This window comes from Alnus glutinosa, chromosome 6, assembly GCF_958979055.1.
Source record: "Alnus glutinosa chromosome 6, dhAlnGlut1.1, whole genome shotgun sequence".
NCBI classification, from domain to species: Eukaryota; Viridiplantae; Streptophyta; class Magnoliopsida; order Fagales; family Betulaceae; genus Alnus; species Alnus glutinosa.
In genome coordinates this window covers 5,264,753-5,282,853 of record NC_084891.1, presented here as the reverse complement: position 1 = coordinate 5,282,853, position 18,101 = coordinate 5,264,753, and the positions used below count along the sequence as shown (strand labels likewise).

The window sequence follows — 18,101 nt, the reverse complement described above, 5'->3', positions numbered from 1 at the left end:
AGAAAGTATATATATGTGTGTGTAAAGGAACGGATGAGATTAGGACATCAATAAATGTTGCTGACTTTTTTAATGAACGGAATATGTAGGTCGCCGGAAGCGGTTGGGGAGTGGATTACATGTCACCGACGACAAGGTGCTAATTGACAAAGGGGTTAGGTACGTGAAAAATGGAATCAAAATTTATAATTATTTGTCTGAATTTGAAAGAATTGTGAGAAATTATTTGTAAGACTAAGTCATTTAATCGGATAAGTAGTTGAACAGTCCAACTTTTATTTGGTAATTGTAAGAGATCTTGATCTGAAAATAAGGATTAGAATCCTTTATAATTTTAAAGAAATTGTAGATTCTCAAATTATGTAATTTTGATTGTTTCTAGGCATCAAAACGCTTGAAAGATGCTACATATTAAAAATGTGACTATTACAGTTGAGAATTAAATATATTTTCATCAAGTTATTGTTCTTTATGTTGTAAAAAAGTTTTGAGTACAAAACTCTCTTTTTGATTTTATAAAGAAGAAACATATCTGTAAAAGTGAGAATGAAGCCTTTTGGGAGGAAAATTCTTTGTGGATATCTCGATAACATGTTATATTTTCATTATGTAGTATTTTTCAAGTGTTTTAATTGATGCCTAAAAATGACAAAAATTGCATAATTTGATAATTTATAATTTATTTAAAAATGTAGGAAATTATGATTTGAAAAAGTAATTAGGATGTTTTATTGGGAAAATTTATTTAAATTTAATTATTATTATTTTCCAATTAAATAGCTAAAACTTTTGTCATATTAATAACTATCATGTATTAATTGTTTATAAAGACTCTCTGTGACTCGTTCTGAAAATACTGTGTGAATGAAGAGGCCTCTTTTATTGAATTGATTGTCCTTTTCAAATGGTATTGAAAATGAATATCTTTGTACTGACTAATTTGTAAGGAGTAATTTTACATTTATATTAACAGTTAATTAAGTGTCCATAAAAAAATGGTGATAGATGAAGTATATTTTTATTTTTATTTTTTTTATTATTGCAATAACCATGCAAAAAAAAAAAAAATGTTGGCTTTTGGATAATTATTGGGGTTGACCCAACAACTAACAAACAAAAAAAAGAAAATCCGATATTTCAATACAAAACCAAAGATCTAGAACTTTAGTAACATAGATAAATAAAAAAAAATCCAAGGTCTAAAAAATTCACCACGTCACTTAAAAACTCGTTACCGGCATCTGAAAAGGCCAGGAAAGTGTTTTTTTTTTTTAAAAAAAAAAAAACAAAAAAATTTTTATAGATTAAAAAAAAAAGAAAAAAAAAAAGGAAAGTTGAATGTCAAGAAACTCACATCCAAACCCAAATCTCTTTCTTCCATCCCCACTCCTGCAAGCTGCCCGAGCTGCCTCAACTTGCTCCCCGCCTCAGCTTGTTCACCGCCAAATTCCCCCTTACCACCGATCAATTTATGACACATGCCGCTCATAATATATATATATATATATATATATATATATATATATATATATATATATATATATATATATATATATATATATATATATATATTAAAGAGATGTGTTTGCTATTATTTGTTTTACACAATTTTTTGTCTATTTATTTTTTTAAAAAAATTCATTATTGAATTTGTAACATTCATATGTGAGTTCTACAGATCTAATAGTGTATTTTTTGTCTTGTACGGAGATGGACAAAAAATAATGCTCCGTTTGTTTGGTCGTAAAATATTTTATGAAAAATATTTTCTATATTTTTCGGTGTTTGGTACAACTGAAAATGATGGTCAACGGAAAAATCATTTTCAGTTTGACCGAAAAACTTCTTTAATTTTTAGAAAACGATTTACGGTTGTAAAAATCGTAAATCATTTTTTGAATTTAAACTCTCTATTCTTGCATGTACGTTTATGAAAATCTGTCATCCTCGGGCATTGGAGTTTGTTGGTAGCTCGAATTTGCTGCCAAATGTCCCTGAATTTTGGGATCTAATCGCCGGAATCCAACAGTATTGGCTGGATTTCGGCTACCGTCACTAGAATCTGGTGACCTAGATTCTGATTGATGAACTGGTCGAAATCCAGCATTACCAGCAGGATTTCTTCCAGTTCGCTGAAAATTGGTAAGAGTTGTCGGAATCCAGCAATTGTTGTTGGATTCCGGCCAGTTCGCTGGAAACTAGCTAGAGTTGTTGGAATCCAGCAGCCGTCTCCAGATTCTAGCGACCTAGATTTCGGCGATCCAACCAGTTCACCAGAATCTCATCAGAGTTGCCAGAATTCGGTGTTGTATTTCAGTCATTGGCTGGAATCTGGCCAGTGCCGCTAAATTTTGGCGAAATCACCCCAAATTCGTCACAGTTGCCCGATTCCAGTGAAACTGGCTGGAATCAGGCCCACCGTTTACGGATTCCACTCACTATTGCCGGAATCTCGTTGCCGGTTTTTTTTTATTGTTGATGATTTTTTCGTACAAGTCAAATACTGAAAAATATTTTTAAGAAAATCATTTGTTATGGAAAATGATTTTCCTAAAAAAATTTCACAATAAAAAATATTTTACGACAAAACAAATAAAGCATAAGTAAAGGAATGAAAATAAACATTTAACTGAGACAACGATCAAGCTAGTAAGCTAACATTTTAACCAAATGAAATGTGGCTCCAAAAGGCCATGTCACCCGCCATGAACTCAATCCACTACTAAACTAAATGATCGATACTAACTAAAAATTGTGCTATTAAATTATTTATTTGATTATGTGAGTTTCATAAGTGATCTCTTTGAATCACTTATCCGACATCTTAATCCAATCAGCCACGTGGCCAACATATGGCCTCCACGTGCAGATTCATCAAAACCAATCAAATCAATACGGAAAATGATTCATGCACTAATAATATTTTTAGCATTTTCCGATCAATACAATCAGCCAACTTGATAGAACATAAAAACAATATAGCTAGCTAGCTACAAACATCACCGTACAATGAGCCTCCGTCGATCACATGGACGGTGATGAAGTCACGTGTGTGGGAGTGATCTACTATGAATGATTATGATCGTTGTCGTTGCATTTATCATTATTTTTTGGCCGGCTTGTTTTTGGGGTTGGGAGGAGCCAAAAAAGTCAATTTTATTTTATTTTTACAAAAAATAATTACTAAAAATTATACAAAAAAATATAGACTTATAATTACTATAAGACCTGGTCCATGCATATATATATATATATATATATTTTAACCACGTAAGATGAAGTCTAAGACTCTAAAAGACTATTAAATGATCATCGAGAGTAGTATCAGGATTACGAGAAAAGGCAAAGGAAAATTCAAGAATTTTATTGTTAGGGTTAAATTAACGCTTATCCCAAGAGCGTAAGTCGATAAGAAAATAACAATTTAATCATGAATTTAATTTAATTATTTAATTAATACTCTTAACTGTTAATGAAAAGCCGCGTGCATGAGAATTGGAGTATTCAATTGAGTATACTGGTATAGGGTGGTTGAAAGGCTACTGCTTTTTCTGGTGGGGTTTTGGAGTGTTTCGTTTGTACTGCATGTTGTCATGTTTTATGATATATAGTTTTATGGTTTGGTTTGGTATAGTGGAAACAGTTTTGCGATTGTTAGAGGATGGGCAGTCTGGGTTTCTTTTGTAGATTTGTTTGTGATCCGGCTTGGTTTTATATCTTGTTGGAGTGTATCATTGTAATACTTTATGTTGGAATGAAAATCTTATTCACCCGGAAAAAAAAAAAAAAATTATTTACCGACAAAAGAAAAGTATGAGTAGTTGTTTTTATCTAATAAAAATTCTAATTTACATATATGAGACTATAAGTGAATGAATTGACATAAAATTCATGATTTGGATGGCTAATTTCACTTGATTAATTAGACATTATAAAAGCTATTCTATGGTATTCAGGATAGACACCCCGCTCGGCCCACTAGCCCAAACGGCCGGGCTTGAGAGGAAGTCCATTGGCTCCAAAGGCCCAACATACTAAGGTAGCGCATAGCTAGGAATCACCACCTACCTAGTGTAATACTCTGACCTTTAATCGGGATTAAGTATATCCCAATTAGCTTAAGAGTGTGTTAAGTTGGTTTCAAGTGTGGGAGGTGTATTTTGGACTTTTGCTTGAAATTGTCCAATAAGCGAACATTCAAAGTTTCTCTCGAACGATCATTGGAGAACGTTCGAAGCTGTCATAAGATATTTTTTAAAAAAATATGAGGCACCTTAGTCATTCTTATCCATTTAGCTCAACTATAAGAGGGATATTACGTCCCTTAGTCACAATTTTCGCCCCGGCCCTTTCAGTTCAGAGAAACCTAGAGAGAAAGAGAGAGAGTGAGTTGGAGAGAGAAGGTGCTCTCTTGTGGCTTGTTTTTTAAATGATGTAACTTTTTTAGCCGCTAGTTGGTTTCATTTTCATAGCTTAGCCTCTTAACTTGTGAATTTAAGCTTTTAAGTGTGTTATTGAAAGAATGATGGTTAGATAATGCATATGTAGTTTATGTTTATGGTTAAGTATAATAGTATATGGTATTTTGTTTGTGTTGCATTATTTACTTATTGTTTGTGAGGTTAGATATAGACTAATAGACCCATGAGTTGTTATGATGATTTATGATGGATCTAATGATGGGTTAGGTATTTGATGAAGTTGGATGAACTTTAACATGTGTGGATGTTGGATTTATGCTTAGAATAGTATTAGAAGTCATATTAGGACCTTAGATCATGTTAGAATGGGAGAAGTTAGGACCTTTATTGGAAATAGAGGTTTTGCCAGATTAACGAACGTTTGGTAGGGTGGCCGAATGATCGATACAATAACCGAACGTTCGATAGTCAGACATAATAACCATTTTGCTCTTAGTAATTTAGATTGGAGACTGAAATTAGATCATTTCAAAGATTTCGATGTTGGAGAATCCAGAGACAATTTTCAAGGGGAATTAAGCGATCGAGATAAGCAAGCTATCCTCGTGCTAGTATTTTTATAAATATTGACCCGATGCATTTTATGTACAATGTTTTCAAAAAAAAAAACCCTGTAGTACCTTTTTAGCATTCTGAAATGCATGGAAATATTCTTATGCATTAAATTTGTGACATTGACTACTTTTATAAATATTATCTCGAATGATGTGCCAAAAAATCTTTTAAAGACTGCTTTATTATGTTAATGCATGTGATGAAATGCTTATACGGGTTATGTGTAAAAGTTATGAGATAAAGGTGAAATGTTATGCTTTATATATCGTATTTGAATTGAATTATTAGAAAGATGAACAAAACCAAATACAATGCAACTAGACATATATAATTACGAATCATGCAGAAAAATATCGACCTAATCAAGTAATTAAACAAGTTGACTTAATTTCCCCTCAAAATTATATTCTAGAAGCAGAAAAATAAGGTTTAGCCCCATCACTTGATAAATCAACACTTCAAACCCTGCACATTCAATTCGAACAAAAATCCCATGAGTGTTGAGAATAACGAAACCTCCCCCACTCCCATTCCCTCCCTTTTTATGTATCATCATATATTTTCATTAAACTTGAATCTAAATAATCAACTTCATTAAGTCACCTTAATTAAGGGGATATAGGAGACCATATATGGATGCAATATTGAGAACAAATGTTCTTGCAATGCTTACTGTTAATAATAATATTAAAAAATAATACCGGAAGTATTAAACATGCAGTATCCCAAATTTATTGGTAAATCAAACCGATCAAGCTGTCAACATTGCATATGATATGTTTACAATTTTTGTATAATTCTAATAACTTTTTTTAAAATAAACTATCGGATATGTATGATCCACATGTAAGAAAATAGATCCAATAATTAATTGAAAAAAAAAATTATTGAGATAATACAGAAATTGCGTTAAGAGTTGTACAACTATCATTTCTTCTCTTAGAATGGAGAGTTTTTTGCAATTTGGTAGCTAGATAGAAGAAATGCATTTAAGTGATAATAATTTGTAGAACATATTTTCATGGTAATCCACTTCAATGTATTAGTTCCTAATGCCTTAACATATTACTCGAAAATCTATCTCAACTTCAATGATCAAGACAAACCATTTTATCATATAGTGGTTAATTAATTAATAGGTTATAGTCTTACTAGATTATAAACTGCAATTTATCAATGAATATGAATTCAATTTTACAAGTTATAATTTATGATTTAGATATTTTATGTATGAGTAACAATCAATACACATAAATCACATACAATGTAATATGAGGACTTCAATTCACCTCATGAACTATAACTGCAATCCCAAATAACATATGATGATTTAAAAAACGAAAAACAATTAAACGATTTTTTTTAAATATCTCAAGTTCTAAATTGGTTTTTAAGACCAATTATCTCATGCAAAATTCTTATGTTCATGTCATGCATCATGTGATCTCTTTCACTGTCTTTTCTAATGACATTTTCAAACATTGACATCGACAATTAATGAAAGAGTGGAAGAGAAACAGTGCACAAAGGAAATGTTCAAACAGAAAGACTAAAAGAAAAGTTAAGGCTAAACAATCAAAATGTTTAAAAAAAAGAAAGAAAAAGAAAAGCAAAGATGAAGAACAACTAAAGAGACTTACATTTGGAATTCTATGTTAACAAATGTAGCCGAAGCTTGGGCGATTGTCCCAAATGCAGTGGTAGAAAGAACAATGGAAGTACCATCCCTGGAAGGCTTAGAAACCGAAGAAAATGCACGATCAACAATCCTTATTTGAATGGTCTGGCCTGGAATGCAAGTTCTAGGCTTACTCGCGCTTATGCACCGCACCAAATATTGTCTCCCGCATGCGGCACCATTGTCCCGTATCCCCTCGCCTGCCGACCCAAATAGGTTGCTTGACGGGAATTGCTCTGCATTGCTTCCAAAACATGCAGTGGCTGTATGATCATAACCCAAGTAAGGAATTTGGGCAAACAAGAAGAGGAGGAAAAAAAAAAAAAAAACTTCCTCCCTCTGAAGTATTTTTTTTAATGTCCCTTATTAATTTTAAAAATTTGCAAGTTCTGATTTTTCAAACCCTTTCAATCACCCCTTACCGTTTATTTTTTTTTTTTTTTTTGAGGAAACCGTTTAATTTTTTCGTTAACTTAAACTGCTAGCATGTAAAATGTCTGTTCTACCCGTAAAATTTTTAAAAATACAACTATGCCCTTAGTTTAGAAAAATAAAATTAAGGAAAAAATACAGCCCATGGCCATGTCCCCCCTTCCTTTTTTTTTTTTTTTTGTTATTTTATAAATGAATATGTTAGTCTTTTTTGTTTCCTCAGTTAGAATTTAATGAAAAATCCTAATTGAGGTGAAAGGGACTAAAAGATTAGAGTCCCACATTGCAAATTTTTAAAATTTAGGGAAGACATTAAAAAATGCTTGGTAGTTTAGGGGAAAAGTGGACTTTCTAAAAAAAATAGAATTAGGGTATGTTTCAAAGAAGAGTATTAGAGTATCCTCAATAAGCTATCTATCATGTAGTTTTAGCCAAAATTTTAAGAAAATCTTCAAAAACCAACGTCTATCAAACTCTCCATCATTTCTCCAAATTAGTTTTTGTCGGATACTCCCTCTAAATTTGGTGCTCGATCAATTTTCTCTAGCCATTCAATTTTTTAATCTTTCTACATTTTCACTTTCGTTACTTTTTTCACATCCAACATGTGACTCATGAAAGTATTGCATTGAAAATTAAGATGCTTGGGGAAGTGGCTAGCTAACTCAGGATTACTTTTTCACCAAATCAATAAAAACAATATTTAAAGGAAGTGAGAAAATATTTAGAGAGTCAAACGGGTCGACCCACGAGTCAACCAGGTTGACCCAACGACCCTTTTATTAAACGGGTCTAACGGGTTAACTATTTTATGACCAAAACCCTTTTAAGTTTAACCCTAACCCTTTAATTTCGTGTTGGGTTCGCGGGTTGTATCAAAAATTGTCAGTCCTAACGCCAACAACTAATTTACTCTATATGTATGATTGATGGCTGCTCAGAAAATTTAGAAAGAAGAGAAATGAAAATATATTCATAATGAAAACTCTTTATTTTTTTATTTTTAATAGATTTCATAGTGAGAAGATAATCCAAACTCAAAAGTGATTTATTTATTTTTTCCAAATATGTTTACTCAACTCAATTTTTATGTACTTCTATTAGATGCTAATCAATTGCAAAGAACAATATCTATTCGTTTTGCATTAAGAGAGAGAGAGAGGGGACTCGACTATGACTTATTTTCTCTGTCGTTACAGTTTTTTCAGTCATTCTTGTTGAAGGTTTTTGCTGGAAGAATAACAAAATGTTCCATTCCAATAGAAAATGTTTACTATCCCTTTTATTTTTTTAGAAGAATAACTATTCTTCATTTATTTCTGAGAATAAAAAACTAATCAAACAACAAAATAACTATTCTCTAAAAATAACTGTTTAATTCATTTCACAAATTAAAGGTCTATTCTGCACACCATAAGTATGTAGAGGAGGGATTTTTATAGGGAAAAATATTGTATAAGTTCCTAGAAATTGATTTTATTTATTTATTTACCAAATCATTCCCTAAGGTTTAAAATTGATCAAATTGATTCGTAAGGATTAATTTCATATCAAATCACTCATTTTGTCTCCCTTTTGTTAACTTTTTTACAAAATGCCACGTCATATCCAATAATTTGCTAAACGTGGATACATTGCACAATCAACTTCACCGCATTAGATGCATACCGCAATGGATCGCCACATCAATGATATGTCATAAAATGTCACACAATAAAAATGCCTCGTCAACAAATCTGTATAAATCTAAAATAGAATAATAAAAGCATAAACAAGAGAGAGAAAAGAATATAAAGAATTACGGGCGGTTCGGTGTTAGACACCTATGTCCACCAGTACTACGAATTATCCCTAAGGACTACATTGTGTTCATTGATTTGTTTGTCTACAATACAAAGGTCCACATTTATAGGGTTTAGAGTAAATACAAAGTATGATAATCAAATCTCCAAAATTTGATTACAATCTCAAAATTTGATTATAATTAACTCGTAAATAGAGAATATTACAATATCAACCAAATATGAAATATATGAAAAATATAATATATTTTCCGTATATTCTAACATCATATCTTTCCTTAAACTTAAGGTGAAAGATTCTGGAAGCTTGAGTTTGAAAATAGAAAACGGATTTAAATGCAACCGAAGTCGATGGTTGAATCAAAACGGTGTCCGCGAGAAAGGTTGAAAGTGACGGTCGAAGATTATTTGTTAAAAGAATCCCGTGAGGGGCCAAGCCGCAACTGACAATGATGGTTGGAGAACGGAAACTAGCCGTTAAATTTCGGTGATGGGCCAAACCACATTGTACCAAGATTTGCCCATGAACTGCGAGAAATGTTGAAAGTGATGGCCGGAGAATGGAGACTATCCGTTAAAAGAATCCCATGAGGGGCCAAACAGCAACTTACAATGATGGTCAAAGAACATAAACTAGTTGTTAAAAATCCTGTAAAGAGCCAAACCACATCGTGCCAAGATTTGTTAATAAATTAAGCCACAAATCACAATAAAATAGGACCAAAAATCCAAAAAAGGGGGATTTCTTTTTCTTTCCTTTTCTTTTTCACGACAGTACTGTCTTCAAAGTTTGACTTGACAAAACGCCTGGAAGAACATCTTTTATAGCATGACTACAATTCTTCGTATAGGCTTAATTAGCTTCCACCATAATATCAATGATTCAACCACATAGCAATCTGATAGTAAAATATCTTCCAAAAGGAACCAAAAGCTTATACGCGCGTTGTGAAGAAAACAAGAGCCAGTTGGGCAAGAGCAACGACGTACCGTGACGACCTCTAGAGAGCAATTCGACGTCCCCGTCAACACCCTTTATTATTATATATATAAAAAGAAGAAAAAATCATTTGAGTTCACGGAATTAACCTAGCTCTGATACCATGTAAAAATTTAAAATCTAAAATGGAAATTATAATATTACGTGAAAGAGAAAGAAAAAGAGAGCAGAAGCGGATATAGGCATATGAGCTACATCTTGTCTATTCACTATATATATTAAACATTATTACATAACTATCTATTTATATAGAGATCATGAGTAGTGAGCAAGAAACCCTTAACTTAAATAAGGTAAATATCGATAAACCTAATTTAGAGAATATAAGTATTCTAACGTAATTGGAATAAACCCTACAAAGAAATCAAACCTTAATGAGAAATATTATTATATTTTAGAAGGGGGGTGGTTGTGCGACCACTCATCTATTGATGATGTGACTCTGCGGCCACCTTTCTATTGTTGGAGTCACCCTCATATTGTGGGAGATGGTGGCATTTGTTGTAGGAGTTAGGAGGTGGCTGCATAACCAAATATACCATCTATTATGGGAGGAGTGATTGCATAAACACCCGTCTGCTGTAAGTGCAGCAACCCATTTATTGTGGCAGAACGTGGTTGCGCCCACCCCATTTGTTGTGGCAAGAGGTAGTCACGCCAACCCAACCCCAAGCAGTTAGGAACTTAGGATGGCCTGCAAGGCGTTCCCACCCAACGCAACAAATGAGAATGAATGAATGCGCATGACATATGCTTTGTGTAGCCTGGCCATTTTTATTAAAAAAGACACGTCCCTGCATTGTTAGAAATTAAATGAAAGATAAACAAAATGATTTATTTTATAACAATTAAAATCTTAATTAGGGAGTAAATCAATAAAATTTAAACCTTTGGGAATTATTTGGTAAAAGGTCATACACTCATACCTCGGGGACTTTTAGAGAAATTTTCACTAAAGAATTTGAGTTTAAGAATAGGTAATCTGGCTTTTTATAAAAACCCAACTTCATTAAAATTAAGAAAAAAAAGGCTAATTAAAAGTATTTTCAACATAATAGACAAATAATTCATAATAGTTAAATTTGACTATTATGAACCATTTTTAATCTCCAATAGAATATGCAGATCGAATAGAGTTTTTCCTTCTAGCTAGTGTGAATAGTAAGAGTATTTCCAACAGAATAAGCAAATGATTCATAATAGTCAAATTTAACTATTATGACCTATTTTTCGTCTCTAGCATAATAGGCATAATTGAGTTTTTCCTTCTAGAAAGTGCCTATTTACTATTCACACTAAAAACAGTTTTTTTTTTTTTTTTTTTTTTTTTTTTTTTTTTTTTTCTCTCTCTCTCTTCCCTTTCTCCTTTTACACACTCTCTCCCTATTTCTTTTGCACTTTCTTCCACACAAAATAATATTTAAAAAAAAATAAAGAGTAGAATAGAGAATCTGTTAGAGAGAGTATAAAAAAAAAATAGTAGCTAAAGTAGAGAGTTGTACTTTTTCAATAGCTACTTTAGCTATTATTGCTGGAGATGGGCTAGAAGGTTCCTCTCTAAAATTTGACTTGTGATTATGTGTTTAATTAAGATCAAATCATTTTAACAACTGTGGCTAGAGGTATGATATATTACTCTATTATATATATTTTGAATTTGAATCTTAATTAATTATGTAGTAAGACGAACATGACCAAATACAATTCAGCTGTACATAATTATGAATCATGAAGAAAAACTTCGACCTAATCAAGTAAATACATTATGTTTCCCCCCAAAAATCTAGAAGCAAAAAAATGAGGTTCAGCTCCATAATAAATCAATATTGTATCTCCGCTTCAAACCCTGCACATTCCAACAAAAATCTTTCAGTGTCAAGAACAACAACAATTTTTTAATTTTTTGACATTCAAGAGTGGAAAAGAAACAATGAAAATCCCAAAGAGAAAGACTAAAAGAAAAGTTAAGGCTAATTAACAGTACTCGAAGTGATTAGGAGAAAAAGAAGAACAAGAAACCAAAATGAAGAAAGACAAAGACACTCACTGTAAGAATTCTACATTAATGAATGCAGCGGAAGCGTTGGCAATTGTTTCAAAAGCAGTTGTAGAAAGAACCATGGTTGTATCATCCGTGGAAGGCCTAGAGACGGAAGTAAGTGCACGATCAACAATCCTTATTTGAATGGTTTGGCCCGGAATGCATGTTCGAGGGACACGTGCGCTTATACACCGCACCAAATATTGTCTCCCGCAGGCGGCACCGTTGTCCCATATCCCCTCTCCGGCCGCCCCGAACAGGTTGCTCGATGGGAATTGTTCCGCATCACTTCCGAAACACGCGGTGGCTATATGATCATAACACAAGAAAGAGAAAAAAAAAATGGTATTTTGTTTGAAAGATTTTGAATTACAGTTAGGAGGCATTAATTTTGTGTTCAGTAGGACTTACGCAAATAAGGAGGTCTGTAGTGGGCAGCTGTGCCAACATCAGCATGGGAGACATGACAGATCTGTACTAGGAGCAATAGAAATAGGCATTGAGACAGAAGCTGGGGCTTAGACATTCCTGCAAAAAAAGTTAGAGAGTTTTGAGGAAAATTCAAAATTGAATCCGCCACTCTATATATATGTTGTACGTGAGGAGAATACGATCCTACAAAGGACCCTCAAACTAAATTCCTTCCACACCCATTCTAACAAGTAAAACTTGGCTTAGAAAAACAGAAGAAAAAAAGAAAAGTGAAAAGCTCAATCATATATCTTTTGAAAATGAAGTTAAACGTGAAATAGATAAAGATAGGTACCTTAAAATATTGGATGTACGTACGTATATAGGAGACTGATAAATAGTTGTAGATGTTAATTAGTTGTTGGAGCTTTTGTATAAACAAGTGGCTAGAAAGTATTAATGGAATTGCTGCGATCTCTTGTTTCTCAATAGTTCAGAGGTTAACAACTCACTGCTGCTCGAAACTTCAAATCCTACGTACTAATTAACAGAATTAATCGCATATATATATATATATATATAGATGAACGGACCTGGTTCGTTCGATTCCCAGGAGGAAGGAATAAGGAACAAAAAAGGTTAGTATTCAGGTAGCATGGGCAAGTTCAATCGGTGAATTTTATGTTGTCTATGGACAGATCTGCATGTAGGGGAATATATATATATATAAATAAGCACAAAAGTAGCACAGCTGGGCGAGGAAGCCTTTTAGCAGTTGAATCGGCGGAAATTAATTCAATTCGATTCCCATTTGATTTTCTTCTACGAAATCAAAAGATCGAATAATTCAACTCTTCACGTAAGTAGAAAAAAACCAACGAATCTATATATATATATAAATTAATTAAGAATCATAGACACATTAATCAAAGAACTTCGATCAAAAGCTTTTTCAAAGTCCACGCTTCTAGAAGAGGACATATACGAGGACATCTTGAGAACAAACTACCAACTAATTAATATATTAACTATTCCATTCGTACGATAAATGTTATTTAGTAGATTGTTATACGACCTGAATGATGTGACAGTAATGAAAATTGGCCTTTAATTTTTTTTTTTTACAAAGTTCTTGATGATGATTTTCACTGCCACATTATTCTAGTTTTACGACAACCGTATAACAGTAAATTAAATAAAATTACGTACTCTTCAGGTATCCTTCTGGGACGAGACTTCTTTTAATTAAGTGTAGTGCTATATATTATTCACACTCATTTTACACTGACGTGACGTGACGTGATGTGTTTTTACTATTTTAAGTGGTTTCCTATGTCGGCCACTTAAAAAAATAAAATAAAATTCATTTAAAACACACCACGGCAGTTAGTGTGAAATGAATATAACAAATAGATGTAAAGAGTAATATTACTCTACTTTTTATTAGACTGAGATTTTGTGTTTGGACAACTTAAAAGAAGAAGACTCGGAAATTTATCTGTCTTGGACAACCTAAAATGTGAGACCTACTTATTTAGAATAAATAAGTTCCCCAATCATCTACCTAGCTTATGCTGGCCGAATTCTTATGAAATTGGGATAATCTAATTAATAACAAAGATTCCAATTCATTATTCTAAATTTGTCAAAACATTTACTAAACTATTATTTCAAATTCTTTTAGCACAATATAGTGGGTATATTTGGCAAGTGACAGAACATAACAGAATAGTAGAAAAAGAATTTTTTGAGTTAGTAAAAAGTGATAGATATGATATAACGTAAAAATAATTTGTATAGAAAAGTGAAAATTTTTTGTATTGTAGTGGATTTTTCTATTTGAATGGTAATAAAAAATTATTGATGTGATATAAAAAGTGAAAAAAGTTTTAATAATTTTTGAAAAATATGAAAATAAAGTTAAAAAATTTTGTGTTGTTTGCCAAACAAGGCCACTTATCCTAAATTGCATTACATGGAAAATTTATATATAATAATAATAATAACAACAACACTGAAATTGTGATGCTAGACACAAATACTTTTGTTCTGTGTAATGGCTCGGATCTCAGCCGGCCAGACCAAGGATAGAGAACCTCCGTTCGATCTCCATATGGAGTACTGTGATGCAACTCGAACTGGTTTATGTTTTTATTATTTTGATACTTATTACTTTTCTGCCGTCTGTACGTTCTCTCCAGCATGTGTTTTGCAGGCTCAGTCTTTTTCATAGTTGTTCATAAATTGTATACAAATATTTGTATTTTTAAAAAAATAAATTTGTATAAAAAGTTCAATGGAATAGACCTAGCTAGTGAAGATTATGAGCCAATTAACGGATTTGTTTCACAATGTTTTTTTAAGGTTATTTTTGTTTTTTTAGTTATAATGTGACTTATATGTAAAAGAAATTTTTTAAGTGTTTTGTATTTATTTTGTGTTTTGAGTTGTTGGTTAATCATTTTACGTTTTGTTCAAAAGCTTTTTTTTTTTTTTTTTCATAAAAAAAAAAAAAAAAAACCCTAAAAAGGGTGGCCAAAATGAGCTGCCAATCTCCTACGTACACTCATTTTCCCTAGTTTTCAAGCCCTAAAAATCACATATATTAAAGTAGGGCTATAACTCTAATCAATACATAAGAAGATATGCTACTTTGTATACTATTTTTTCCTTTTTCACTGACGTGGCATTGTCAATTCACATTTAGATTAATCTTAATTAAAAAAAAAAAATCCAATGAATGATTGACAATACAATATAAGCAAAAAATGATGAAAGAATAACAAAAGAATACAAAGTAGCATTTTTTATACATAAGAAAGGGTCCAGTACGAGATCCCCCCTTAAAAAGACTCAGCATATCTTCAAAATTATTTGATCTCTAAATTAAACTTTGTAAGAGAATGATCTCGATCCCTCATTAAGAAAGGAACTTCCAAGATCTAATTTCTAGTGAGTTTGGAAAGAATTAAGTTTATTTTACGTCATAAAATACACGTTACTTTTATTTTAGGGCTAAACATAATAAATTTGGATTCCCTACAATTTTTTATTATTTTATTATTATTATTATTATTATTATTATTATTATTATTATTATTTTGTGTAGGATTCCCTTCAATTAAGCTGAATAAATTTTTTTAAAAAATGATACTTGGGACTTGCACCTAGTCTGCTTGAGACAGGTAAGTCTTGCAACCCTTTTCTTAAATTTCCCGACTGTAGAGTACTGGTAGATTACACATACAACATATGTACAACCAATCATTCATGTGTAATAGGAATAACAACGATCATATTTTGTGTTTGGAAATTGAAGAGTTAAAACCATTTTCTTAGTTGGGAGGTTTTGTCTTAAGGTGTGGATGAATTGATAAGGGGTATAATATCACTATATTTAATTCTGTGATAAGGCCGGCTATAATAGAAAATACAGTTAGAGAATTAATGTATAATATTACAAAATAAATTAAATCAAACTACACAAGCATGCAGTCCAACTATGATTCAAAGGAGATTATTATTATTATTTTTTTAGCCTAACAGGATATTACAAAAAAATAAAAAAATTATTCAAGAGGGTTATAACCTCTCTTCTCATGAGTTATGATTTTATTATGAGTAATGCAATTATTCAAACTTATTTATTATATACACTTTACACTGATTGATGTGTGTTTTAAGTGACTTAACACTTTTATTTTATTTTAAAGTGTCTGACATGGAGATCTACTGTTTGTTATGCCACGTCAACTGTTGTGAAATGAGTGTGAAGAGTAACATTACTCTTTTATGATAACGCTACATACTAGGGCCGCCTCCATACATTTTGAGGCCTAAGGTGACAAGTCTAAGTGATGCAATTTCTTTATTTTTAAATAATATTTATTTTATCATTAATATTATATTTTTATTTAAAAATTATTTATCTCACATTTTACAATGCAAAATTACGGGTGATCCAATTGGCACTTGAGATCAAAATTTATTGTTGTCCCTTTAAATTCTAGTTGGAATTTTGGCTGTTCAATGCTCATCACAAGACCCAAAAAATCTCCCACACTATGTAATTCAATATTATTCTTATTATTTTCATTCTCTCCATTAATTCCAAGAATAGAATGTTTAAAGTTAGAAAATAAGTTTTATTCAAAAATGTCTTTAATATTATTTGACTCACTTATTTAATACTATCAATTTTTTTAATACTTATTCAAGAATTGAATGTTGGTAAATTAAATGATATTAATTCTTTTTTAATTACTTATTACTATAATTAAGGGCCTTAATTTAAGAATATTAACTATAATTAAGCCTTTAAATCTTTTTTTTATTAAAAAAAAAAATCTTACTAATATTCATTAATTAGGGGCTTATTAAATTGAGGGCGTTAGGCTACCGCCTAATTTTCTCTATGGTAGAGCTGGCCCTGGGTATGGAATTGCAAGTGCCACTTAGATGTGCTTGTCCTACAAGAAATCAAACAGCAGATGGCACAAGGTATTTGCTAACTTGGTCAACTTGATGCAAATAGGTTTTCAAAAGAAAATTCAGTTCTTGTCCCTTCTACAACAATTCTAATTCATCTGATAAATGAACCTTCAAGCTCACAAACCATAACTCACCATCAAAAACCTGCTTCTAATCCCAAAAAATCAAAGAGAAAACTCTATGTAGGTCTTGCTGTTAAGAAAATGAGATGTACCCAAGGAAGTGAACATGCTGCAGAAGATCACACACTTTAATTTGATGAAGCTTGAGGGTGTCGATCTGTGAAATGTATGGCTGTTTCTATCTTCTTTTTGAGTATATGGAAATCGGATCTCTAAGAGAATGGCCAAGGGGAAACATCTCCAAGGATAGAAAAAGCTGGACTAGAGAATTCAGATTTTTGTGGATGTTGCGAATGGACTTCACTATCTTCAAAACTTTACTGAACCTTCCTACATTCACATGGACATCAACAGCAGCAATATTCTATTAAACAGCGATATGAGGGCCAAGATAGGAAATTTCAGACTTGTAGATCTTGTTTCATAAGATTTATATGAATTCCAAAATAGTTGTATTAGGTTTGGGGATAGATTGCTGCCACCAACCATTTTCAGAGGGAATGGATGGATCAAGACATTGTTTCAGCTGCTGTATATGTCGCCTTTGGAGGGAATAGAATGACAGAAATATTCAAGCTTTTTCTCTTTTATCATTTTTCCAAGTAAACTTTTAGGAAGCAATCAAAATCAAATTCTTTGTATAATCATTTGTCAAACATGACACCAGCAACCATTCTAATACTCTCTCTCTCTCTCGGCTGCAGCAGTAGAGCATGGTTCTGCAAAAAGTAAATTTATTGGCATTCAGGACAGACACCATATCAGCTAACACCTCACCCGATTATATATGCTTTGGTCATCATATTTGCAGCCATGCCATGCAACTTATTCAAACTATGAACACTCACAACCTCCCACATTTCCCACATTTTCCTATAATCACAAGCCAAACAGACTGTTTTAAAACCAACACTTGCATATTGAACAGCATGGGCAAGATGGGCTGTAAGTATATGATTAATGATAAACATGTGTCGTCTCTACACACCACTAAAGTCAAGGTATTAGGAGTGGCCTTTTTCTCATTCAATTGAAAAGTACAGTTAAGGGCAATGACTTAGAAACTTCATACAAATAGAAAGGTTTTA

General features: G+C 32.0%; 1 protein-coding gene across 2 annotated transcripts; it reads right to left on the bottom strand.

The window, feature by feature from the left end:
* Nucleotides 1–11,633: 11,633 nt before the first annotated feature.
* On the bottom strand, nucleotides 11,634–12,887 carry LOC133870110 (EG45-like domain containing protein). Of its 2 annotated transcripts, XM_062307161.1 has the most exons (4): nucleotides 12,756–12,887; nucleotides 12,401–12,517; nucleotides 11,996–12,296; nucleotides 11,634–11,794 (listed from the first exon to the last, which is right to left on the bottom strand). In XM_062307161.1, the coding sequence occupies exons 2-4, from the start codon at nucleotides 12,513–12,515 to the stop codon at nucleotides 11,788–11,790; spliced, it is 423 nt and encodes a 140-aa protein (XP_062163145.1). In that variant the 5' UTR covers nucleotides 12,516–12,517; nucleotides 12,756–12,887; the 3' UTR covers nucleotides 11,634–11,787. The 2 variants fall into 2 exon arrangements, with proteins under 2 accessions (XP_062163145.1, XP_062163144.1); XM_062307160.1 differs by lacking the exon at nucleotides 12,756–12,887 and having other exon boundaries at nucleotides 12,401–12,594.
* Between the last annotated feature and the right edge of the window lie 5,214 nt (nucleotides 12,888–18,101).